Source organism: Myotis brandtii, unplaced genomic scaffold (assembly GCF_000412655.1).
Source record: "Myotis brandtii unplaced genomic scaffold, ASM41265v1 scaffold18, whole genome shotgun sequence".
In the NCBI taxonomy this organism is placed as follows: Eukaryota; Metazoa; Chordata; class Mammalia; order Chiroptera; family Vespertilionidae; genus Myotis; species Myotis brandtii.
In genome coordinates this window covers 7,229,881-7,257,321 of record NW_005356674.1, presented here as the reverse complement: position 1 = coordinate 7,257,321, position 27,441 = coordinate 7,229,881, and the positions used below count along the sequence as shown (strand labels likewise).

General features: G+C 42.8%; 1 protein-coding gene across 1 annotated transcript in view; it reads left to right on the top strand.

The window, feature by feature from the left end:
* The window catches only part of LOC102256069 (collagen alpha-4(VI) chain), a 102,879-nt gene extending 75,566 nt beyond the window's left edge, over positions 1-27,313 (top strand). Inside the window, exons 27-38 of the mRNA XM_005863599.2 lie at positions 2,432-2,467; positions 2,572-2,634; positions 3,930-3,992; positions 5,385-5,420; positions 6,378-6,414; positions 7,091-7,102; positions 7,193-7,686; positions 16,771-16,861; positions 18,387-19,070; positions 20,813-20,903; positions 21,384-21,610; positions 26,715-27,313. Coding sequence (XP_005863661.1) covers positions 2,432-2,467; positions 2,572-2,634; positions 3,930-3,992; positions 5,385-5,420; positions 6,378-6,414; positions 7,091-7,102; positions 7,193-7,686; positions 16,771-16,861; positions 18,387-19,070; positions 20,813-20,903; positions 21,384-21,610; positions 26,715-26,890 — 2,010 coding nt within the window. The 3' untranslated portion in view covers positions 26,891-27,313. The remainder of the gene's footprint in view (positions 1-2,431; positions 2,468-2,571; positions 2,635-3,929; positions 3,993-5,384; positions 5,421-6,377; positions 6,415-7,090; positions 7,103-7,192; positions 7,687-16,770; positions 16,862-18,386; positions 19,071-20,812; positions 20,904-21,383; positions 21,611-26,714) is intronic.
* Positions 27,314-27,441: the final 128 nt, after the last annotated feature.

Here is a 27,441-nt window from a genome sequence, read left to right as displayed (position 1 = left end):
CTTGAAACCTTTCCCGTCTCATCTGCCAGAACACCCACTTTCCTGGTTTTCACTGGCTGTTCTCTCTCAGTCTCCTTTGCCGGATCTTCTGAAAACGTTCTTGAGCTCTAACTATTGAATCTCCTTGCATTTTTCTCCCTCTGTCCTCCCTCCTTAGGTGAGTTTATCCAGTCCCATGGCATCAAGTGCCATCTAATCTGTGATCTCCAGTTTATTTCTTCACCTTGGATCAATCTCCTAAACAAACTCCAAATGTTTCCACTTTTCTATCTAATAGGCACCTTAAAAGTGGCATGTCCCAAAGCAACATTTCTCTTCTTCTTTTGTTTGTGAACCTTTTAGTATGGAAATATTCAAACATATATACAAGTGGAAAGACATATAATAATACCTCCCCCCCCATGGATCCATCACTTAGCTCAAACAATGCAATGCCCTTCACCAATTTTGCTTTGTTTTATTTCTACTTCCACCCACTTATCATCTCACCATTTTTAGAAGCAAATCCCAGATATTATATATTTCATACATAAATATTTCAAGTTGCATTTCTGAAATATTCTTTAAAAAGATAATAACCACAATATCATGATCACATCTAAGAATCAAACATAATCCTTTAATATCATCAAACATCCAGGGAGTCAAAACTGATTTCGCTGACAGCCTGCTCCTCCTCCAACCTTCCCTATCTCAGGAGGGGAGACTCCGTCCTGCCAGTTGCTCAAGACAGACACTTGCAGTATCTTTAATAAGTGTCTTTCTCTAACCCTAATAACCACAATATCATGATCACATCTAAGAATCAAACATAATCCTTTAATATCATCAAACATCCAGGGAGTCAAAACTGATTTCGCTGACAGCCTGCTCCTCCTCCAACCTTCCCTATCTCAGGAGGGGAGACTCCGTCCTGCCAGTTGCTCAAGACAGACACTTGCAGTATCTTTACTAAGTGTCTTTCTCTAAGTGTCTTAGCCCCTCTGTGAACTCTCTGACCTCATTTCCTCCTGCTCCCTCACCCCCTACCATTAATCCATCAACAAATAATGGTGAGTCTACCTTCAAAATACACCCAGCATTTCATCACTTCTCACCCCAACCACTGCCACCCTCTGGGCCAAGCCAGCATGATTTCCCACCTGGAATACTGCAATAGGCGCCTAACTAGCCTCTCTGCTCCCACCCTTGTCTCACCTAGTTAGTTCTTCATGCAACAGCCAGAGCCTGCTTTAAAACACATAGTCAGATCATGCTACTCCTTTACTCAAAGCCAAGCTGTGGCTCCTGATATCATTCAGAGTTAATCCCACTGTTCCCTACAAGACTACACAATCTAGCCCCTCTGTGAACTCTCTGACTTCATTTCCTCCTGCTCCCTCACCCCAACCCCATCCTCAAGCATGGCACACTCTTACCTCAGGGTTTTAAAATATGTTTTTTATTGATTCTTAGAGAGAGAGGAAGAATAGAGAGATAGAAACATCCATGAGAGAAAGACATCCACTGACTGCCTCCTACACGCCCCCTACTGGGGATTGAGGCCAGAACCCGGGCATGTGCCCTGACCAGGAATCGAGCCAGGGACCTCTTGGTTCATGGGTTGATGCTCCATCACTGAGCAACACTGGCTGGGCTTGCGTCAGGGTTGTTGTTGTTGTTGTTTTTTTTTTTAATGTTCTTCCCTCTGCCTGAAATGCTCTTCTCCCAGATATTTGCTTGGCTTGCTTCCTCAATTTATGCTGGTATTTGCCCTAACGCCATCTTTACTGAAAGGCTTTGTCTGACCACCTTATATAAAATAGTGTCCCTGTTCCCCCCATTTACCCATGTCATTCTTTGTCCCTTGATCGCCTTTCTAGAATAGCATTTATCTCTTCCTCATGTATTATACCTCTCTTCCTCACTAGTGGGTAAGTTCCATGATAGCAGTGGTCTTTGTTCTGTTCACTGCTGAATTCCCAGTGCTTAAGGAAGTGCCTGGCACATAGTAAGTGCTAAATAAATGTTTGTTGAATGAATAATTGTGTTGTGGTGTACCTTTGATCTGACATTGAGGATCTGCTTCCCAGCAGTCAGTTTGATGCTCCTTCCCTCGTTTTCCACGGGATGGGACCTCTGGTTACTTAAACTGATAGGTTAGAATGCTTAAGAAGGCAGTCTTATTACACATGTATCAAGGAGGGTGAGGGATTTGTAAAAATCATGTGCGAGTTGTTTCACAATGAATTATAGGAATAAAACATGGCCACTTGAGATTAGCTCAAGATAATGTTTGATATAGTTGTTTTTTCTGGTTCCTGTTTGGGGTCTTTTCCCTCAAAGTTATCATTCCCCCCCCCCCCCCCCCCCCCCCCCCCCCCCAAAGAATGCCAAAGAAAGATTTAACAACATGACTTTAAACAAGACCGTTTCTCATTTCTGACCCTAGGGTGACCCTGGATTTCCTGGCTATCCTGGCACACAAGTAAGAAGATAACTTCCCGGGCCTGGCAGCGGGTATACAGCATGTGTCATTTGTTTGTGCTTATTTTTCTTTACACTCAAGGTTTTGCTTTCAATTCCATAAAGGGAGAAGATGGTGACCCCGGCCATCGAGGAGAGAAGGGGGCAAAGGGAATCAGAGGGAAGAGGGTAAGAATCAAAGGAATTTCCCAAGATCTAGAAAGGCCTACATCATGACACTCTACTCAGAGGAGCATATTTCCATTGGTTTATTGGGCTTCTTAGAAGGAAACCCAGGTCATCCTCAGGCAGGCACGTTGCACACCCTCCTTGGGCTCACTCCCCACTGGATCCCACTCTTGTCTACCTTCTGAATGCAAATGCAGCTTCCCAACCATAACAGAAAAATCCAAGTTGGCGTTTCAGTTATGCAATATCAAGCTTTAAAAAATAAGTTTGGAGGCACGTCTTAGATATCCTTTGGGAATGGTATTGTTTTAGCTGTAGAGCAAATGTTGCTGTTTCTTTGAGATTCTTCCAAACCTTAGCCTTCTCTTAGCTTTTTTAGGACTACACTCTCATGAATGTGGCTGCCATCTTGGTGGACTTTGAGTTGTATTTTTACTGTGCTTTATAGAGTCTACCATTAAAAATCTATTCCTTCAGGGTCTGAAGATTCAAACTTGAAGAGCCACAATCACTAGCAGCTCCTTTTGGAAAGAGTAACCCTGTGGATACCTAAGACCTTGGTTGTGTTTAGCTCATAGACATTAGAGAGCAATGTCTAATGTGGGAAGAGGACATGGACCAGTGTTCAGTGGAAGAAAAGAGGAAAGGAAAGAGGATGTACATATTTTTAGGAACTCAATAATTGGTATTTTTATACACTGGCAAGGACATAAAGAAAAATTTGATCTATGCTTAACTTGGCTTGCTACTGGCTAATATTGCCCTGCTCAGCTAAACCTATCTCTCTGGTTTCTCATTTAAAAAGACAAAACATCAATTATATGCAAGTAATGCTATGTCAGTTCAAATACCTGTAAAATAAGCAGCAAATCCATGATTAGCATACACCTTGTCTCATACATTGAAGACCAGAAGGGGTTAGAAGAGCTTTTTCTTTCTCTTGATGCCACACCTTTAATGCATACTTGATGCATCTTTTCATTATGTGACCTGGAGGCTCAACTGAATACAACATCCTTTAAGGCTGTTTGGAAATATGTATACATGTTGACTGGAATTAGGTGTGTGTGTGTGTGGGGGGGGGGAGCGGGTGTGGATTTAGATGGTTCCCATAGAGATCCCTTCTCTTTCTGGTTTCTGTGTCTCATTCCACTGATCACAGTGCATAAACTAATGGGTCTATAGTAGACTCATTGTACCTTAGGTATAATGACAACTTGATATCTCAAAGTGATGACTGTAATAAGAGTTATATTCAAGGTGGGAAGCTTATTCCTGTGGTTGGTCATTTTTAGGGTAATGCTGGCTTTCCAGGATTTGTTGGAACTCCAGGTGACCAAGGCCCTCCAGGACCACGGGTAACATGGACTCTTCTCTTTTCTCTTCTTGTCAACCTTGTGTAAAAATGAATAAAGATTTGATAAGAGGCATCTCTAAAAAGAAATGAACATTTGGGACGCACAAGAGGATCTATTAGGGAATGGGCCAAATTTGCTTTACATTCGCTTCAAGTCCTTACAGAGTATATTGATTCAATATAAATGTTTCACTTGGAAGATGGGGAAGATATTAGAGTGGCTGGAGATGTATGAATCTGTCATAATACATAAACCCATACATAATACTCACTGGAGAATGAGTTTATCAGTGTCAATAAGATGAGCAACAACATTTATGCCAAAACTAGAAGGACATCCTAACATAAGAGACATTTATGTCATCTTAACTGAACTGACAATGTTGCAAGCCCACAAATATTTTTCTAATTCCATGGAAGGTCATTTGGTATGAAAGGAAAGACTTGGGGCTATTGTCATTTTGCCCCATGGCTCATCCTAGAGTGAGTCAGCCATGGGTTGAACCTAGTGGTTTCACTACTGTGAAGGTACAACAAAGTCACAGAATAAAAAAATCTTAGCCCTAGCTGGTTTGGCTCAGTGGATAGAGCAGTGGACTATGGACTGGAAGGTCGTAGGGCCCTAACTGGTTTGGCTCAGTGGATAGAGCATTGGCTATGGACTGGAAGGTCCTAGGTTCGATTCCGGTCAAGGGTACATGCTTGGGTTGCTGGCTCGATCCCCAGTAGGGGGTGTGCTGAAGGCTGCCGATCGATGATACTCTCTCATCATTGATGTTTCTCTCTCTCTCTCCCTCTCCCTTCCTCTCTGAAATCAATAAAAATGTATTTTAAAAAATATCTTAGAAGGATCACCCATGCCCATTATGCAGATGAGAATATGAATACAAAGATTGAGATTATAGTGACCTGCTCAAGCTCACACATTATTACTACCTTGTAGAGTCTAAATAAGGCTGCTTTCATTCTGAAGGGTCCAGGGAAGATTTGTTAAGTTCTTAGGCAAAGACAGGGTAGTGGTGGGTGGCTGGAGGAGAAAGGGTAGGGGAGGACTGGGTTCTACTTTAGAACTGTTATGAATGACCCTGAGATCTTGAATGGCCTTTTTTTTCTGAATTATATCCTAAACTGTGGCTTTGTCTCAAAATGACTTGATCTTCTAAAAGTTATGTACCATGTACTTGGGCATCCTGGACTCCAAGGTCTGGGACGTACCTCCTAGGCACTCTGACCTCCTTTTTTAAGGGGTCAGACAGAAGTTCAGGGTCAGGAGTGAAGGGCAGAAGTGGTCCATTGACTCTGGTGAACTTTATAAGAACCTCTTGCCACCTCAGGATAAAAACGTACTGGACCTCAGAATTTTGCATCTTAAATCTGTTTCTGTTCTTTCCAGGGCATCAAGGGCCCCCGAGGCTTGGCAGATATGATGGTAAGTGAATATTTTAATCCTAAACTGCATTCTTTTCAGAACACAGAGCTTTCCACTTTGACAAAACAGAAATCTATAAAGATTCTTTAGTTTTGCCTCTTATGAATTCTGTTAGTACTTTAAGTTTATAGACTTTACCAAATCAAATAAAAAGAGTAGAATAATATTTTGAATCCTGGAGGGAATCTGGATGTTTTTGAGTAATACCCGTTGACATGAAAGGAAAGACAGGCCACTCCCCTACACAATATGCCTTTTTGTGAAGTTCAAAAATTGCTTATAAACTATTTATAAGCCAACATACAGCACAGCCCTGGACTTTGTGTCTCATGGAACACCTGGAAACAATCTCAAAAGTTATGATTTTTTTTTATGTTCCAAGTACAAACATACTATTTGGTGGGTGGAGGGAGGAAGTGGGGACAACTGAGGAGCAGGAAGTGAAGGGGCTGAGGAAGAATAGGACAGAGAGGAGGGGATCAAAGGAATGAAGCACAATTCTAGGGGAGGTGTTAGGAGTACCTGTGTTGGCAGTCATTCTAAAGAAGTGTGCCAGGATTTGTTAATATAGAGATCCAAAAATTGAAGGCATTTCTCTGCCTTCTGTGCTGAGATTCCTGGGTTTATACTTTTTCAAAATCAGATTTGAGTCCTTTGCTTTGTGAGGCAGATAAAAAAAGAGAAAAGAATTCCTCTTATCTATCTATCTCTAATAATATAGGCATTATCTGTATGTAAAATATTTTATAAGTGCTTTAAAATACCCACGGGATCCAGAAATATACCTGCTGGATGGTTTTAATTGCTGTAACAATTTTCATGTTTTCTGTGGCAGCTTTAAAAGCTTCAGATAGGTACTGATGATATCCACATGACATTTCTAAGTCACCAGGGTGAGGAGGAATATACTTCAAATTAAATGCTTTTTCCTTTTTTCTCTCTCCATCTTTCTAACAGCCTTGTGAAATCGTCGATTTCACCCGAGAAAACTGCCGTAAGTTGTTTGAAAAAGGCTCAAAAGGAGCCAGTGGTGTGAAAAGAGGATGAATCATGGATTGGGGACATAAGTCACTGTGGATTTGACTGAGGTTGGGAGGCACCATTGTCCATCATGAAAGGCTCCTATAGATAAATATATTTAGCTCGGTCCCCACTTGGATAACTAATCTTCCTCAATGTGGCCTTAGAAATGAAATGGTCAAAAGGCGTATCATCTCAGTGGTGGGGAAAATTCCACTGTACGGTATGGTAGCCCATGAAATGCAGTGGTAATTGCACTCCTGCACGACTGCATCTTGGTGTTTCTTATCACAAAGCAGGCAAAGAGAAGCTTTGTTCTTTTGTTGTTGTTTTTAATCTTCACCTGAGGATATTTTTCCCCATTGAGCTTTAGAGAGAGGAAAAGAGAGGGAGGAGGAAAGACAAAGAGAGAGAAACATCGATGTGAAAGAGACCAATTGATTGGTTGTCTCCTGCACACACCCGACCAGGGCTGGGGATCAAGCATTTAACTTGAGCTACATGACCTTGACCAGAATCGAACCCGAGACCCTTCAGTCTGCGGGGCCCATGCTCTAACCACTAGGCAGAAGCACTCACGTGGAAAACATACCACTACTCATGTGAACTAACAATGTCCTCTTTTCTCTCCAAAATAATTTCCCTTCCAGCGTGTTCAGCAGGTAAATAATATTTTTTTTTCTTATTCACTCAAATCTTCACTTGTTAGAGGCATTGCAGAAAATCTTAAATCCGTGTTTCCATGTGTCAAGGTGTTTCCAAGTGCCCAGTGTTCCCGACCGAAGTGGTCTTTGCCTTGGACATGTCAAATGACGTCTCTGACTTGGATTTTGAGAGGATGAGAGACATTTTATTGTCTCTGTTGATGAAGATGGAAATAAGCGAGAGTAACTGCCCAAAGGGTGCGCGAGTGGCCATCGTTTCATACAACAACAAAATAGATTACCTGATTCGCTTCTCGGACTACAGGGGGAAGCCCGCCCTCCTCCAGGCGGTCAGGAAAATCCCCCGGGAAAGGTCTTCGGGCAGCAGGAACCTTGGGGCCGCCATGAGGTTTGTGGCAAGACATGGATTCAAACGTGTGCGCTCGGGCCTTCTCATGAGGAAAGTGGCTGTGTTCTTCCAGGTGGGCTGGGCCTATGATGCCGAGTTCGTCAGCACGGCCACACTGGAGCTCAGTGCGCTGGACATCATCCCTGCAGTCATCACCTTCACAGAGGAGCACAACCTCCCGGATGCCCTGGTGGTATGTGGGGGAACCCCTTGGGGGGCAGGGGAACTGGGTCAGTTAGTACATGGTCCTTACCGCTCCATCAAGGACCACAGGAGGAATGAGAGCTGTTCAAGGGAAGAATTTCCCAGAAATTGATGTGTATGCATGGAGGGTGTATTCATTATGGACTCTCCTATTAGTGCTGGCTGGCCATTCTTGAGCACATACTTCGTGCTATGTATCTCATAAATTATTTAATTATTCCCCAAACTCTGTAAGTTAGGTTTATTGTATATCTCCATTTCAGAAATAAGAAAACTGAGGCTTGGTGACGTTAAGTCTGTCATTGAAAGTCAAGTATCTAGTTGGTGGCAGACTGATGTCTGCCTTCAGAGCTTATGTTAAACCACGGTTCTAAGTTGTTTTGTGGGGGTCCACAGGATATAATTTTCTTTTCTCACTTGGGTCTAGAGTCTAGAAAATACATATCCATAGAGGAAAGCAGATAATGTGCACCGACTTTAAGTGAAGAGTTGGTTGGGTTTTTATATGTTTACACCCCCATATATGTGCTATTGGCTGGGGAGTCCAACTTGGGGATGAGACCTTACACTTCTCAGGGCAAACCTTCACAGTTTTTATAGCCCTCTGAAATCTCAGCTGCTGCCCGGGAGGGGGGTGGTGGTGGTGGTGGTGGGGCAGCCCTTTCACATACCCTTCCTACCAGTCTCACTGTGGCTTCTTCTGTAAATCCTTGGTTATAAGACTTATTTTCGGCTAGTCTTCAGTTGGTTATTCAGGTTGATTGCTCTATATTTTAATTGTAATTCCAGTTTGGTCCTTGGCGGAACTGAGTGTAACATCCACCTGCTCCACCCACCGTCTTGGATCTAAGTTGCTATTCTCTACGTAAGAGCTTCCCGGAGGCTTATGAGTGTCAGGTTGAGCCCTGTGACATTGCCAATATTCAATTGTTTTTGACTGGCAAAAATGGAAATGTCATATCATTCGACCTAATAGCTAATGAGTTTGGCTGGGCTAGACTACTTAATTTTCTTTGGAGGTTGAGTGTGCAACAGCAGCAGTAGGTGAGAGATTTTGTTGACACAGCTGTGAATATACTTCTAAGAATCAATAGATAAAATTGTGACCGCTTGAAAACTGATGGAAAGGATGGACAAATATTTTGGGCTTTGAGAAACAAATTTAAAATGCAGAGGGTACATCCCTTGTTCAGGGTACTTCCTTTTTGCCTAGCACAGTGGTTCTCAACCTTCTGGCCCTTTAAATACAGTTCCTCATGTTGTGACCCAACCATAAAATTATTTTCGTTGCTACTTCATAATTGTAATGTTGCTACTGTTATTAATGGTAATGTAAATATCTGTTATGCAGGATGGTCTTAGGTGACCCCTGTGAAAGGGTCATTCGACTGCCAAAGGGGTCGAGACCCACAGGTTGAGAACCGCTGGCCTAGCAGGATGTCTGGACAGGGATGGGTTAGTGGGGATGGAGGCAACTCTCAATGACCTCCTGAAAGGAGGAATAAAGGCAGAGTATAAACAAATAATGGTTTACATTAGAGATGTAGGTTTTGTCTTTGGCTCTTTCATCAATAATGAGGTGACTTTGGAAAAGTCTCTTCACCTTGCTGAGTCTCATTTTGCTCAGCTCTAAAATGGAGAGGGTCACAACTAGACATTATCTAGGCTTCTTGCCAGGTGTAACTATCTATTTTCTGAAAGGCATTTCCCTAATGATCGGAGAGTGATATGTAGGGTAAAGTTACATCCCTCAAATGCTCATCAGTGCTGCTGTCTGAGAGCAGACAGTGCTTGGATCTGATGTAGAGACGATCCTTCCCCAAGAGGTTCTTGCCCTCTTTGTTGCTTTAGGTTCCGAGTAACAGGATATAGTGGCTTGTGAGAAGAACTTGCCTGCTTACATATTCATGGACCTCATTCCTGTCACTTCTATCTGCTCTCCTCTCCATTTCTTGGACATATTCTTGCCCCAGGATGCTGGGACACCACTCTGTTCCTTAAATTTAACAATTTAGAAAGGATGTTAAATGGTGCTTGCCAGCTCAAATGTAATAAATGACCTCATTTCTGGTGATATTAGCAAGGAGATAAACTGTGAAAACGAGAACCGCCTTTCAGGGCCTTTTAGAAAAATCTTCATTTCTTTACAACTGGGCATATTGCAACCTTAACCTCCCCTATCCTGGGCTCTATTTGTAGGGGAGTCCTGTTAGGAGAGTGTGAATATCCTAAGCCTTTTCTTCTGAATGATCTGCCTAGGTCTTTCCTTGACTGTCTGTGGAGATTTTGTCTTTCACCTCTATATTATTTTATTATTCAGAACAACACCCAGATGCTTCTGGCAAAATGATGGTTATTCAATTTGAAACAATTATATAAACAGATGCCCTAACGTCTCAGTCCATTTAAACATGCTTGGAGGCTGTGGGTATATTGAAAAGATTCTTTAAACCATCCATTGAGTCCTCTCAGCCCTGGATAAAACAGTATTACAGCATTTGGACTATGTGAGCCTAATCCCATTGTCAAGAAGTGTCCAAGGGTCTCAAAACATGACTTCATTCACCCAATTTTCTAAAAGTTAAAACCAGAGGATTACAGGAAAAATGCAATTTGTGTGCCAGATTTCAAATTTAATTTTTCTTTATAAAAAATATAGCATATGTTCCCTTGAAATAATACCTAAGAAAATAGCTCATGTTTATTGAGTCAGGCTCAGTTCTAAGATCTTCCCACTTATTGATTCACTTAATCCCAGTGAGATAACTATTAATATGGACTCATGTTTTAGATGATGAAACTATGAGAAGTTAACTTGCTCAAGGTTTGGAGTTCCCATTAGCAATGAGGTTTTAATTCAGAAGTCAAAAATAGGAAGAGAGTTTAGAAGTTCAAAGTTCTTTCCATGCATTAATTTGTTTTATCTTTACAACAATACTATGAGATAGATCTATGAACTGGCCCTATTTCTATTTGTGTATTGTTCTTAAAAAAACAAACCCTAAGGAATGGATTTGGATTTCTGACCATCATGAAGATAAAAAGTAAAATGAGGTTTAGAAGATGAAAATACAGGGGTGGGCAAAAGTAGATTTATCTAAGTTGTGAGTACACACAATCATTCTTTTTTTTAAAAAGATTTTTTTAAAAATTGATTTTAGAGAGAAAGGGAGAGTGAGAGCAAGAGAGAGAAACATTGACATGAAAGCATAATATCAATTGGCTGCCTCCTACATATCCCCTAATGCCGTGGTCACCAACTGGTGGTCCGTGAGGTCCAAAAGGTTGTCGACCGCTGCCCTACTAGGGATCGAGCTCCCAACCCAGGTCTGTGCCCAGACTGGGAACCAAACCAGCAACCTTTCAGTGCACATGATGATGCTCAATCACCTGAGCCACAGTGTTCAGGGCAACAGAGTTTATTCTTGTATTATTATTTATTAATTATTGTATTATTTATTTGTATTACAACTGCAAACCTACTTTTGCTTACCCCTATGTTAAGAGGAAGGCCAAAGAGAATCTGGGTTTTTTTAAAATGTTGGTATAATTTCAGAATTCATAAAAGTTGATATATATACATATTTTTTTCTTTTTCCTTTCTTTTCTTTTTTTTTTTTTTAAAGAAAATACTGGGTTGTCCAGACAGGTCCTTGCTGAGACCTTGGGGACTGCTGTTTTCTGTTGGATTGTTACTCCCCTAAAGCCAGGATCAGCAACTGAGGAGCAAATTAGGCAATGAGGCTTCAAACTATGGCTTTGTCTCCTATGTTGTTTGGACATGTTACTTAGCACTGGGACCTCAATTTATTCACCCATAAAATAGGGATAAGCTCACAGGTTTGTTGTGGGAATTATAAGAGACTAGAGGCCCAATGCATGAAATTCGTGCAAGGGGGTTGGCCCTCACAGCCCCGGCTACCTCAGCCCTCACAGCCTCGGCTTCATCCAGACAGTCATTCTGCTGTTTGGTCTAATTAGCATATTAGCTCTTTATTATATAGGATAGTACTACAGGGACATCTGACACGTTCTATGTGCATACTCAGTGTAAGCCATTATTATTACCATCTTCTCAAGGTCCTTAAGAGGGCACCTTGGCCCAGCAACTGTTAAATTGGATAGCTTTTATTTGGTGAATGCCTATGGAGTTCCAACTGCCATGCTACATGCTTTTCATGTCTTGTCATCTTAACCCCTCACCACTCAAAATGTCATCCTGGGACCGGTCACACCAGCATCACCCAGGTGTGTGAGACATGCCAAATCTCAAGCTCTACCCCCAATCTAATCAAATAGGCCCTGTCTGTGTTTTTAATAAGATCCCCAGATGGTTTGCATAAATGTTAAAGTTTGAGGAATGTTGGTATGATCCCAATCATCCTACAAGTTAATAATGCTAGTCTACATTTCCAGAGGAGGTAACGGAAGGTCAGAGGTGAAATGACTTGTTCTAAACTACATAGTCCTGGCATTGGCTTTCCCATATGTCTGGCTCCCTAGTCCCACCCTGCTATCCAGCAACCTCAATCCAACGCTGACCCCTAATATTTGCTGGGGAGTCCAGGAAGACCTCATGGCAGTCTTGGTGGGACCACGCCAAGTGGCAGGAGCCCAAACTGGACTCAAGCTCCAGGGTCAGTCACAGGTTACATGACTGTTCTCTTCTGTGTCCTTCCCTCGTTTTTTCAGTTTTCCCTCCTTGTTCCCTGAGCCCTTACCTCAACTGGATGCCAGATTTTTTTCTAACTCTCCCTCCCCAGGGCCCAGTTAGCTCTTCCTCTGGCAAATTCTCCTCCCCAGCACTTTCTTTCTATCCCTCTCCTCCCTCTGTCTAAGCCAAAAGTACCCCCTTACTCCCAGGAATGAACATTGTCCCATGGCCTCTGGCAGCTGAATACAACAGCTGAGACCCTGTGGGTCTCTCTAACTCAGGGCCTATGGAGAGTTTTTTAATAGTGAGGGCTCAGGTTCAAGGGTTTCCTATATCCTTTCAGGAGATGTCTTTCTGTTTATTAAAATAAAAGAGGGTGCTAATGTAAATCCATGTGCTTCATCTTCTCAAACCCCTTATACTCCTGTCTTTAGCATACAACTTGTCCCTATAGAGCACAACTGGATATTCTATATAATAAAAGCCTAATATGCTAAATGTCCGACCGTTCGACCGTTTGACCAGTCGCTATGATGTGCACTGACCACCAGGGGACAGATGCTCCAGTAAGTTAGTTTGCTGCTGGGGTCTGACTGATCAGGACTGGGCAAGATGGCCCTATTGGCCCTGATCGGGACTGGGTGAGAGGGGCTGGACATGCTCTGGAGCCCTCCTGTGGTCCCTTCCCAGCCCTGATCATGCACTGGTGGGGTCCCTCGGCCTGGCCTGTGCCCTCTCGCAATCCGGGACCCCTCAGGGGGTGTTGGAGAGCTGGTTTCAGCCCGATCCCTGCAGGCCAGGCCGAGGGATCCCACCGGTGCATGAATTGATGCACTGGGTCTGTAGTTCAGGAATAAAGTTGGTTGAGAGAATTACCAAAGGTGCTGATTCAAACTTTAGTAAAGCTTTGAACCTTGAGCAGATCACTTGGTTTTTTGAGGTACTTAATTTTTGAGATTTCCTTTTCTGGTGCTGATAGGAGTTTGCAGAAGACATTTAAAGACTGTTTTCTCTCCTCACTCTGGGATTCCCTCCTAACACTGTCTCTCTGCTTGAAGTTTCTCAGGAATTATCTTGTCTAATTCCTTATCAGTGACGAGGACCATGCTGGCAAGTTCAAAGTCCAAGTAATTAAATGTTAATGAATAACAACTAAATACAAATGAATCTATACTGAATCATAGTTTCCCTATGGACTTCCATTATGTTTTTGAATACTTGTTCCCACAATTTTATTTTTGCAGGAACAGGAAAAATTTAAACATGATCATAAAATTATTCTTCCTAAGAAAAGTTTTGAGTTTTTTTAAAAATATACTTTTATTGATTTCAGAGAGGAAGGGAGAGGGAGAGAGAGATAGAAACATCAGTGATGAGAGAGAATCATTGATAGGCTGCCTCCTGCAGGCCCCACACTGGAGATGGAGTCCACAACCCAGCATGTGCCCTGACGGGAATCAAACCGTGACCTCCTGGTTCATAGGTCGATGCTCAACCACTGAAACACGCCGGCTGGGCAGGAAAGTTTTCACAAAGATGCAAGTTTTTAAACTATTCCAATTCATTTGAATTTGGTCATTTTCCAACAAACAGAAAAACAGATGCACAAGTGCATTCTCTTAGCTGCTCAGAGAATAAGGTAACACAGTGTCCTGAACTTGAGACACGTACAGAAAACAGTAATTGTTGGAACAGGAAGAAAACGTAGCAGCATCGAGTCCTATCCTAAAACTCTGTTGCTGGGAAACTGAGGCCAGAGGCTTGTCCAAGGTCACATAGCCAATTACAGTAGATCAAAGACTAGGACCTGGGTTCATGACACAAAATCCATTTGTGCCACATAAACTTTTTTTATAATTCACTCCTTTGTACACAGTTGGGAACTATTTGAACTTGTTTTGAAGTTCTTCATACTACCTTAAAATTCACATAAATTCTACATTTTAGAACACACTTCACCCATGTTTCCTGTGATTTGAAGATAATGTATCCTAACTTAGCATTTCCCCACAACTCTTGGGGTAAAAATCGATGCTCCTAGGGTTATCTAGTCTTCTCATATCTCTTGGAGCCCTGCCGGGGATTCTGATTTCAGAAGCCTTCCAAATTGCCTCATGTGATTTCCAGGAAATCTAGCAATGTTTCATATGCGTGCCTACACTGTTTTCTCTGATCCCTGGTTATTAATTAGATCCATTTGGTTTGGTGAAGCAGATCTGAATGAATGTTGAATGTTGGCAACTCTGCACTCAGACTTCATGTTAGCCTCCTCCATCTGGCAGATGTGCTTTCAGATGTGTTGTGTGGCTGCACATTGGAGGTGGGTGTTTTCTAATCTCTGGGATGTGGGAGCCTTGAGAAGCATTCTATAGATAACCTGCCTACCTCTGGACCATTGTATATGCTGTTCCTCCATACTATAATGCTTTTCCCTGCTTCTTTGCCTGGTAAATATCCTACTCATTCTTTCAGAAGTGCCAGATGCTGTTATGTTCATCAGGGTCTCTCCATCCTTTTCCCTTGAAATTAGTCTCCCCTTTCTGTGTTCCTAAAACATATTATTGGACCCTTTTCTTGAAAATGGTTCGTCTATCTTTCCATTTAAGCTCTTTGAAGGCGTGGCTGTGTGTCATTTTTTTTTTAAAAAAATCTCCATATGGCTTGTTAACACTTTTATGTAGTAGCTGTTTAATTAGTCTTGGCTGATTTGAATTTCTAAGTCAGGAAAAAGCATAATTTAGGTTGCCTTTGTCATGTAAAGAACAAGAGAGGATGCATCTGGCCTTCCTTCTAGGAGACTTAGGAAAGTTCCCATGTTGGGGTTTTCTTCTTTCTTTTTTTGTGTTACATTAGCATAAACAAAAGTTCAACTCTTTATATTTCTTTCCCCACAAGGGTTGCACTCGAATGTTTGGGATATGCTGCAGTCCTAAACAGAAAGTGTAAAGAGCTCTGTGTGGAGCATATGCTACAGAAAGTTCTTTTTCAAAGCAAGCCTTGCCTATCTGACTTTCTGAGGGCCAGCATGACATCTTCACATGCCTGGCACCTTGCTACCAGACGAGGGTCTTGAGCTTGCTTGGTCTGGGCCACAAGGATGAAGGAGGAGAAACTGACCTTCCGTGGGGCCCTCTCCTATATGATTTGACAGACAGTAGACAGAGATTGGACATGACTAGGCCTAGATATCCACCTCTTTACAAACCACACCTCAGTTCCTGAGAGAAACAATCTGAAAGCATTTTTAATTTCATCATGAGGTGAAAATTCTGCAAAACGTCTGTATTAGTCAGGGCAGGTTGACTGTGAAACGATTCATGCCCAAGGCTCAGTGGCTTAATACAATCAAGTATTATTTCTGCCGTCTAGCACAAGTGCACGCAGGACTCGGGGTATGTGTGAGGGGAGGTTGGGGGGTGTTGCTTCAGCCATTTTAGGACCTGGGCTCCTTTTATACCCTCATCATACCCATTGGCCTCAAAGCCTTCTTCTGGATCTTCTGCATGAGGCCCACGGGAGCAATGGGGGATAGTGCATGCACTAGAAATGGCATCCGTCACTTTCACCTACATGCCATTGGTTAGACCCCGATCCTATGGTCCCACTGAACTGCAGGGGAGGGTGGGAAAGGTAGTGGAGCTGTGGCCCTAGGAAGAAGAGGGAGTGGGTTTGCTAATTATCTAACCACTTGTCACATGGACCTTGTTGGATTTATTGTTGCTATTATTTAATATTTTACTTTTAAACCTCGATATCAGTTATTAACTAATCCTAACTGGAAAGGTTAAGTGAAGGAGATAAACAGATTTGCCATCCCTGCAAAACCTTCCCTGATTCCTCCTCATTCCTGCCTTCTGGCTTTGATATGTCTCAACTCTGAATACCAGGAATACTCTGGAAAGGCCTCGCTTAGGTAACTGCCTCTTTCCAATCTAATGGTATATGACTTATATAACCGCCTCCTTAAAGGGAGGCGCTGTTCATGTTTATAGCTCTCACCACACTGCATCCTGCAGACTGTGGACAATCACTAAAGATTTATGGAATTTATAAATGATCGAACCCTCAACTCCCTGACCCTCATTCCAACACAACATTACACTGATTGAGGTTATACACATCAGGAGCCTGAAGACCCCACAGCTCTTGTATCCACAACAATGACAGTCCAACCTCCAGGTTAGAACCAGAGAATTAAATGACTATTAATAATTGTAATAGGTAATGCCAATATATATATGAATATAATGTCTATATATGCCTATATTAATAAATATTCATATATATAATATTATTTAAAAATGTATAATTATATTATTTTAAAAATACCATATTAATATTTTTTTCATCTGAATTGGAAAAAAACATGGCCTAAACTTAATTCAGTAAATGACAAACTTGTGTGTGTGTTTGGATTAGATGGATGGAACCAACAGATTTCACCTATTCATCTGGGAGACCAAGAGCCAGCAGGACGTGGAGCGCATGGCCCGCTGCGTTCTCTGCTATGGTAAGCATGGGCAGCATTTCTGATCGGACTGATGTGCAGAGAATAGGATGAATTAGTTGGTGGCCACAGGCCAGATCTGTTCTGCAGATGTCTATTTTCTTGGTATGTGCAGAGTTTTAGAATCTGGGAATTTCCTGGTAATTCTGGATTAACAGTTTTTCTTAGGAATTCAGAAAGTCACAGATGTTGGGTTCCCATGTGGCCACAGTCAGCCAGAGCTGAGTTGTGCCTATCCGCTTTATTTTTAAAAAAATATATTTTATTGATTTTTTACAGAGAGGAAGGGAGAGGGATAGTTAGAAACATCGATGAGAGAGAAACCTCGATCAGCTGCCTCCTGCACACCCCCCACTGGGGATGTGCCCGCAACCAAGGTATATGCCCTTAACCGGAATCAAACCTGGGACCCTTGAGTCCACAGGCTGATGCTCTATCCACTGAGCCAAACCGGTCAGGGCTGCCTATCCGCTTTAAATGGGGCAAGTGCCTGCTAATGCCTCATCTCTCCTTCCCCTCCCTATTGTCTTACCCCTGGCCTGCTCTGTTCACTCACCTGTCCTGCCAGGTTCCTGCAGATGGCTGGGCTTGTGTTCCTTCTGTAGTGGCACCTTAGTGTGAAGGGCAGACCATGGAACTACGAGTCAAGAGTCCTGGGTTTAGACCTGGATTTGCCATTGACCACCAGTGGGATATTGGCAGGTCATTCAATGTCTCTATCTTCAGCCTCCATCACTCTATCCCACATCTCATACTAGCCTGTGCCAGAGAAAATTTTGTGCTGAAACCCATGCACACCTATGTGTGGAGGGTTCTCATCCATCCCCACGTCACCCAGGGCTAGAGTCCTATCGCTGAAATCAGAAGGGGATTTAATTGTTTCCTCTTCTTGATCCACATTAAGACGTAACACTGCCATGAGAGATGTGGTCCTGAGAGCTTGGTCAAGTCAAATGCAGGCATTGCCATTGGCAGAGTGTGTAACAGCTGATGAACTGCTTTCACATCCATCATCTCATGTGACACGTTGTCTCTCTGGACTTCAGTTTCCTCTCCTGTAGAAGCATAGACTTAGCTGGTATTTATTGAACTTGAGTTTTTCCTGTATCAGGCATTGTTCTGAGCAGTTACATATATATTGAATCATTTAAAAAATTTAAGCCTCACAAGGTAGGTACTATTATTATCGTCACTGTCCCTATCTGACAGATGCGGACACTGAGGCAGTAGGAAGGCTGAGTAATTTGCCCAAGGTCAGAGGTAGGACCTGGACTGAACCAGGAAGATGTCTATGAACCTAAAAATGAAGAAGCCATATGGCCCAGTAGTTAAAAATATTAAATGTGGAATCATCATCTCAATTCTTTCTTCTGAAAAATGGGAATTTAGGTACAGCGCCCATCTGTGGCTCTTGTCAACACAAATAGCATTTAGCAGCCCCTGTTCTTACCAAGAGTCTGGAAGTGTGTTTGCATGGAAAGGAAAGGGATGCCTGGTAACTCTGGCCTCTCCTGCCCTTCCTTTCCAGACAAGTGCCGACCAGCCCCGGAGTGCAGGCCGGGCACCCCTGGACCCCTGGCAGTGGACGTGGACATGGCCTTCGTGGTGGACAGCTCCCACAGCGTCGGTGCAGATGTGTACCAAGCTGCGTTGCGTCTAGTGGACACCACTCTCGACAACCTGGAGGTGGCTGCGCAGCCAGACGTGTCCCTCCACGGGGCTCGCGTGGCTCTGGTGATGCACACGACTCCAGGCTTCCGGCCGGGAGCAGGACGGCCCCCTGTGCGGGAGGCTTTCCCCCTGACCTCCTATGGCCACCGGGCACAGATGCAGAGGCACATCCGGGAGGCCATGGGCCACCCCCTGCAGGGAGCCCCGGCCCTGGGCCATGCCCTGGAGTGGACACTAGAGAAGGTGCTCCTGGCAGCCCCACTGCCCAGGAGGGCACAGGTTCTCTTCGCCATCGTGGCCAGTGAGACTAGCAGCTGGGACCGGGAGAAGCTGAGGACTCTGTCCCTGGAGGCCAAGTGCAAGGGCGTCACTCTGTTTGTGCTGGCCTTGGGTCCCGGCGTGGGAACCCGTGAGCTGGCTGAGCTGGCTGGAGTGGCCAGCACCCCTTCTGAGCAGCACCTGCTGCGCCTGCAGGGGATCTCAGACCCAGAGGTGGCCTACGCCAGGCGCTTCACATGGGCCTTCCTGAACCTCCTACAAAGTGAGCAATCTCTGAGCATGGGGGATGCCTGGGTGGGCTGGGGTGGGGAGAACTACTTGCACAGCCTGGCATTGGGCGAGCAGGTGCCCACTGAACCTTCATCCTTGCTGAGGTTTATGCAGCCTCACAACCTCTGGGGAGACCCTAGAGGAGCACCCCATTTCCTGAAAACCCTGAGCTGCCATTGCCCTGACACTGTGCCCAGCCTAATGTTGGTTTTTTTGTCTGGAACCTCTCAGCTGGTGGTTGGGAGACCTCTCGATTTTCTCATTTACCAAAATGAAAATTACAGTCTCTTTCTGATTTGTGAAGCCTACATTCAAATATGTGCATGGAGGAGGTTCGAAAGCACCAGTGCTGTACAATTATAAGGCATAGTTGTTGCTATTACTATTTCCCAGAATCCAGTGGTGTATAATAGTGCTTCTCAAATTTTCACATGCACGTGCATCTCCTGGGGAATCTTGTCAAATGTGGATTCTGATTCAGTAGGTCTGAGCTGGGGCTGGGATTCTGCATTTTTAACAAGCACCCAAATGATGCTGACGCTGGTAGGCCGTGGACCACGCTTTGAGTAACAAGAGTATATGCATTTATTTTTCTGGGACTTGCTCAGGTTGGGTGGATGGAGCCAACAGGGAAGGTTGAGGGGCACACTGACAGAGCACCTGGGCAGGAATTCCTCCCCATCTCCTGTCTCAGTGTCCTCACCTCCAATCAGAACCAAACTAGTTGAACCAAACTCATGGGCAGCCAGTACCAAAGCTGTATTCCTAGCATGATAATGGAGATGGTTGGGATTTGGGGGTGGGTATTGATCTGGTCACATTCCCAGGAGTTTGTCTTGGGCTCTGTGCACCACTGCTAATCCCAATCAGGTCATGTACAGGGGGCCTCGATGTGACCTGTGAGGCCTTGTTGCTGGGAGACACGAATTTCTCAGTTTATAAGAGGGTGTGATCTCCTGCTGGGAGCCTTGAGGGACATCTGCCCCTCAGTGAAGGAATCAAAGGGAGTCTGATGGACAGCTTAGAAGTACTGACACAGCATTTGTGCCTCTTCAGTTGGAGAGGTATAAAGATCAATGACTAGGTTCTAGTCCTACTTTTGCCACTAGGGAGCTGTGTAACCCCAGAAAGGTCAGTGAAGCACTCTGAATTTCTGATTTCTTATTGTTGTAGGAGATGGAAGAGACATTTGCAATATATGGCTGATGGCTTAGTGATTCTTTGAGGGAGACGAAGGCTGAATGAATCACTTTTCTAGTCTGTTTTAATTTCATTTTTTATTTTTTATGTTTTATGATGTCAGGTTGCACTTTATGTTTTGATTTATTTATTATGTTATGTTTTATTATGTTAGGTTTCTTTTATGTTGTGATTTTACATTATTCATATGATAGTGTGCATTTTATGTTTTCATTTCTTTCAATTTTATTTTTGTGTTTGTGTTATGCTTTGCTTGAATTTATTTTACATCTTTTTTATTTTATGTCAATGGATTTTTGTTCTTATGTTTGTTTCATTTAATTTTCATTTTGTTTTGCTTTTTATTTTGCTTTATTATCTATTTTACTTTATTTTATGCTTTATTTTATTTTTATTTTGTCTTTTAAGTTTTTGTGTTAATGGATAATATTTTTGTTTTTATGCTTTATTTTACTTTATGTTTAGTTTATTTTCAAGTTTTATATTATTTTATGCTTTATTTGATTTGACTTTATTTTGAAATTTTATTTTTAGGTGGAACAAACCAGTACCCACCCCCAGAGCTCATTGAAGAATGTGGGGGCCCCAGCCGAGGGGACACTCGGAGGCAGTCACTTATTAAGAGGTAGGCTGAGGATTAGAGCTGAGGTTGTCCCATAGCTCTGTCCATTGAAGGAGACAACTCCCTAGAGAAAGGTCACAGGCAGTGTCAGTCCTTGACCTGACCCAAGCTACTGGAGCGAGGATGCTCCCGTGTTGACAACCCTGATATGATGTGTCTTTTCTTTCCTTAAGAGTAATACAGGACCAATATAAAACATTGAAAGAACACATAAGTGTATAAAAGCAAAAATTAAAATTTTCCATCCCACCCCATCCCCATCTTCTAATTGTCCCAGAGGTAAAGTTAATAATGCTAAACATATTGTTGCTACTTTTGTCCAAATGCCTCTGCAAACCTAAGAAGGTAGCTAATGTGATAACAAAGTCATTAGGAAATGCTCAAACCCAAAGCTTTATTGAGCGCAGCAGTATCAATTGGAAAATGAACGTCTCAGTTCTCATGGTCTGGTTACACGGTTTGACATGGGTTGTTTTTATAAAGGCTGCCCAAGCGCCAGCGTGGCATATCTGGCTTTGCTGATGATTTGGAAGCACTTGAAGCAACAGATTTTTTTCTGGAGGAGAACAGAACAGCAACGATGACATCTGTAACTCAGCAAGAAGCACTTGAAAATTATGAAAAGAATGGCTATGCCACTGAAGAAAACAAACAAGAAATGTCTGCAAAACAAAAGAAAAATGGAAGAGAAGTAAATTCAGACACTACTGGTAAAAAAAACCCACAACTATTCCTTACTCTTTAGGTTGAGTTTACTTTTAAAAGTCTTTATCTTTAAAAAAATAAATCCTGTGTACTGTGTGTGTTAGCTTGCAAATTTTGGCTTTTATATACTTTCCTTCCAAACACACAAATTCATGTATGCAGCTAAAGAAATTAGTTTAAGAACATATACAAGAGCTAACTTTCACTTGAGTGAGCTGAACAGAAGTTATTTCAGGGGGTATGATGGGAACACACCCTATGACATGTCTGTATTTCATTGTGAAGAAGCAATGATCTATTGCAGAAGCGGCAAACATGCTCCTGACCTTGAAGGAAAATGCATTGGTTTATAGAAGCCTCCTTCATCTATGAGTGGCCACATAGGTGCTGGCCAAGTTTCAGGAACCTTTGGGTTCATCTAAAACAACTAGCGATGATTTAGGATTAGAGCCGGTAATAATGCAGATACCATGTGACCTCTTACATGGGCTCAACAAAGTGAGCAAAACAGTGACCACATTAGAAAGAGATTTGGGAGGATTTGACTGTCAAGTTTTTAAAATGCAGGGGAAAAGATGTCTGGGAGAATTTCTAGTGAGTGGTGTGGATAGTCCTGCTTAGATTAAACGAGAGATAATTGCCCAGAGGTTTTGAATGTGCCTACATGGGTCTCTCTCTGGTGCTGCTAGCTAAGTGGCCACATCTCTGGGCTCAGTTTTATGATCTGTAAAGTGGGAATTGTGTGAATACCTATCTCACAGGGTTGTTTTGAGGATAAAACTTGTTAATTTATGTGTTTGCCACATAACAAGCCTACAACCCAAGGTAGGTATTAAAGTGCTGATATGTCCTACCGCTTAGGTTCCAAAGTAAACAGACATTCAAAGGAAATAATAACAAAACCGATGGACAGAGGAGTGGTCACGCCCAGCAGCATATTTTATCTCCTTAGGTGAAAAATTGAGGATAGAACTTATCCTGTTGATCATTCTGTTTTCAGTATGTAATATTGTTAGGTACTTCATTAAGGCAGTTATTTTCAGTCTTGGATGTAAAATAGGAATCTCTAAAAATTCTCAAAGCCTAGACCGCATCCCAGACCAACTCAATCAGAATTGCTGGGCGGGGGAGCTACGCAGCAATTCCACTGAGCAACCACGAGTGCGAACCACTGCTCCAAGGGGGCCTTTCCTACAAAGTCAAGGTGAAAGAGGTGGAGAACAGCGGACAGGTCATCCAATCCAATTCTATTCACAGACAAAAACTAAGGCCTGAGGGTCCCCCAAATTTCTTACCCATTCTGTAACTTGGCTGTGGCCAGTTCCTCTCTCATTGCATTCCAAGGCTACTCTAAACCTTCACCACCTCTCCCAGTTCCTTCCCGCATGTCTTTCTCTAGCTGATGCCCATATATTTTTGCTTTCAAAAGAAAGTGCCAGGTGCAACTTCCCGTGTTTTCCTGCCCTTCAGTCAGAGAGAAAAGCTGTCCCTTGTCTTCAGCTGTTCCCACTGACAAAAAACCCAAAGGGCTCTTGACTTGCGCTCTTTGGGATGGGGCCACGGCTGGCTGTAACCTTCTTCTTCAAACACTCTCTGGCCCCAGAGATATTCTCTCCTTTTGTTCTACTTCTGACCAGTTCATCTGGGATCCTCTTTCCAGGTCTAGCCCCACAGAGAGAACCAGGTTTCATGAAACCTGAAATTTATACACTCTAGGGGCCCTCTTTAAGAAAAGCATATAAAATTGTTAAAATTTAATTCAAAAGTGAATATTTGATGCAAATGAGGGGCCCGGAAGCTTAGGCTTCACGAATTTGATGGTAAACCTGCAATGCCTTCCCCAAGGCCCTTTCTTCAATCTTCCAAGGACTCTACGCGACCTACAGGGACAAGCTTTCCCACCAGGACTTCCACTAGCCCCTCTGCACTGATGACTTCAAATCCTTACCTTCCATCTTTGACTCTCTCCTGAGCTGCAGACCAGCTTAGTTAACCAACTGCCCTCCAGATGGCACCATTGCACATGCCCACAGTCATCTCAGAAAAACTCAAACAAATGCGACTCATCTTTCCCATTCAAACCTTCATCACTGTTATTCTTTATTGAATGAACCTCCATTGACCCAGGAATGGAAAGCTAAAACCCAAACATCACTAATTTTCTCCTCTCCTCTCCTCCTGCCTCCAACTGGTGACCACATCTTCGTGTGACTTCCTCCTCAGCGTCTCTCAGATCCATTCCCTTTCCCACAATCTTCCCTTTTAATACCTTGAGTGTAATTGCAATGCTGTCTAACGAGTCTCATTTCTTCCAGTTTGTCCTCCGTCCTATTCCATTCTGAACACCAAGTTAAGTTTTCTAAAATGGAAATCTGATCCTGTCATTTGTCTTCTTTATTTCCCAATGGTTTATTTTATAGGGGTGGGGATCCTTTTTTCTGCCAAGGGCCATTTGGATATTTATAACATCATTTATGGGTCACACAAACATAGCAGCTTAAGTATTAGCCTGCTATATTCAGTGAAACATTTATTATCTCACCCCTAATGCCTGATCAGGGCCAGACCAAATGATTTCATGGGCTGGACGTTCCCCTGGTTTATAAGATAGTGTTCAGATGCCTGGATAAGGCACACAGGCCTCTGTGATTAGACCTTGCATTGTCCTTTGAGGCCTACTGGTTGCCACTTCCCTACATATTCCTTTTGCACTATTTGCAGTAGCCCCGATCCCCTGTTCTTTATTCAAGGTCTCCATGCCTTTGCTCATGCTCATCTGTCCATTTGCAGCCTCTTTACAGAATCCACCTGAGTTACATGTACTCATCTTTTAATACTCAGGTCAAGTTTCACTACTACTTAGAGTCCTTTCTGGCCCACATGTAGTCTTAAATTTCCATGGCCTCCTTTGTGCACCTGTATCTTAAGCTAAATTCTTCCATGGTACCTGCAACCTTTTGTTGCAGGTACTTGTAAAGAATTGTCATAGAAGCCAGGCTGATCTCGGTATAATTTTCAGTTTCAGTGCTATCTCCAAAGCACACAGATCTACTTTTTGGCTTTCTCCTCCAAGAAGGGCTACATCATGAGACATGTATCAGTAGAGAGAACCAGCCCGGGCGTATTGCAGTGTCATCGTAGCTGTTCCTCATACCTATCCAGTGCTCTCCTTTCTCTTCCCCTTTTCTTCATTCCTGGATTCATGGACTTGTTTGAGTAAAACTGATTGCTGCTGCAGAATTCTTCTAAGAAAGGCAAAAGTTAACGCACTTGGTAAAAACAATGCAAATGTAAAATTGGGGTATAGCAATAACTGCTCGGGTGAAAACTTTTTTGACCCCTAATGCCATATTATACCGATGAAAGAAAACTTAAGAATCTGAGCTCCCTTAGGTTTCACAGAATACCTTGGAGATAAGTAGTTTAAAGCATTGAGGATTGACTATCCTATAGCTGTGCTGACCAACGACTAGCTACATGAGCTATTTAAATAGAGAATCATTTGAAATTAAATGAAACTGAAAATTCAGTTCCTTGGATGCAACAGCCATATTTCAAATACCCAATAGCCACATAAGCAGTGACTACTGTATTAGTGCAGACATAGAATATTTCCCTTATTGTAGAGGGTCATTGTAGAGCGCTGCTCTAGAGAAATCATCTAGGAGAAGCAGCCCCTGGTTGTCTCGCCAGTAAATGGCTTCTAAAGCCAAAAGCCACAAAGTGTCACTAGGAAAAGTAATGATAGATTTATTTATTTATTTATTTATTGGGAGAGAGAGAGAGAGAGAGAGAGAGAGAGAGAGAAAAGAGAAACATCGATCGGTTACCTCCCATGTGCCCTCCGCCTGGGATCAAACCCACAACCTAGTTATGTGCCCTGACCAGGAATCGAACCTGAGACCTTCTGGTGTATGGCTTGACATTCTAACGAACTGAGCCACCCATCCAGGGCAAAGTAAGGATCTATTTAAACAAGTCCGTGGCCTGTCAGTTTGGAATCAGTTTGTAATGGTAGAAATTAGTGTCAGCTAACTGCTGAGCCCTAAATCTATCTGTTGGACCCAGAGAATACAGTCAAAAGTTCACCACTGGACTGTTTTTCTGTTGACTCCGATAATATTTTTGGAGGAGCATTTGTTCTGGCTCCTTCTGGGCCTTCACTGCTTGTTTTCTCCCCCGTCCTTCCGCCCCAAGTCAGAGCCTTGCAGCTGGCCAATTCCAATGTGCCTGTTCAAGGCGTAGGACCATTCGTTACCCCACTAAGAGTGCATCTCATTCCCTTGGGTCCAGCGCATCTGGTCACTCCTTCAAGAGAACTAGTCTGTGCTGATTACACTAATGGGGGTGCGTAGGCAGCTTCCTAGGAACAGACCACAAATTTTAACTCTTGCTTTCTGAAGCAAGATATCTCCCTTATTCAAGAGCCATTGGAAGGCCCAGGGAAACTGGAGGATACCACTATTCTGTGCAGTGGGGCTGACCTGAAACGAAAATACCTGGAAAAATTAATGTCTGATTTAGAATCCACTGTATCCCAGATTTTGCTCGGTTGTCACTGTTGATTTCCAACGGTTTCTTCATTTTCCAGGAACATCATGTTTTTCTTTTAATATTAACTTCTTGGGTAAGTGTCAAGATACAATAAATAATAAACTATATTTGCTTAGGCTATTAGAAGGCTTTGAGAGTAGGAAGCGATTGAGATGGTTTGAATAAAGAGGAAAATAAGTATAATAAACAAGTAAGGAATTCTCAGTATCAGAAAGATTTATTTATTCATTCATCCACTCACTCATTTTTGCATTGTCGGATGTATCTGACATGTGTTAGGTACTATGCAGAATAATAGCTGAAATTGTATTACACCTTTCACACATGTTATGTGACACCTTACAACAAAACTTGTGAAGAAGTTTTTATTTAAAAAAAATATTGTTTATATGGTCTAGGAAATTGAGGCTCAGAAAGATTGTTCCTTGCTCAAGGCTACACAGCCAGTAGATAGTGAGGCTAGGATTCATTTTCAGGCCTGTGACACCAAACCATCGCTCCCTTCCTGTCATGCTCATACAGGAAATTTAACACCCTGCATTTGTTCTGTGGCAGGTCCCTGTTTGATGGATCCAATGGAAGGCGAGTGCCAGGATTACATCCTGAAATGGTACTATAACAAGGACAAGTGGGCTTGCCAGCAGTTCTGGTATGGCGGCTGTGGGGGCAACGCCAACCGGTTCGAAACCAAGGAAGAATGTGAGGTTTGGTGTGTCCCAACAGCCCTGTAGAGCCAGGCAGAGCCTCATCACTGTTGCCTCTGTTTTAATCGCGGATGAAATCGAGATTGCCTTCCTGAGACAGTGCCGCAGCTCCTAAGTGATGAAGCCCTCTCTGTAATCTCAGGTCGATTCTTAACCCACTGAACTTTTTCCTGCCAGCGGAGGACTTGGGAAAAATGATTTGCGATTTGAGAAGGACTGCATGCTAGTAGTTAGAAAAAGTAGCTGAAACTTTCCTGAAAGTTATTTAAATGATGTAGAACTGAATGGTAAAGAAATTTGAACTTGGAAAACATTAATTTTTTTGGCTATGCAGCAAAAAAGAAATCAATGTATGCAGTCAGTAAAAACTAATTTGGAAGGGAGTTGAAACTTGATTTCTTTTTTACCACGTGAAAACCTGGAAGTATTAGTCAAAGCAGAGGTTTGGAAAAAGACACATCTAATGTGAAATTTCATCCTGACTACCTAGTGTGAAAATAAAGGCAATCTCGATGAAATCATTTGGTGTGACACCACGTGTGATGCCTGCTCACTGCAATCTGTGCTATTTTTTTTTT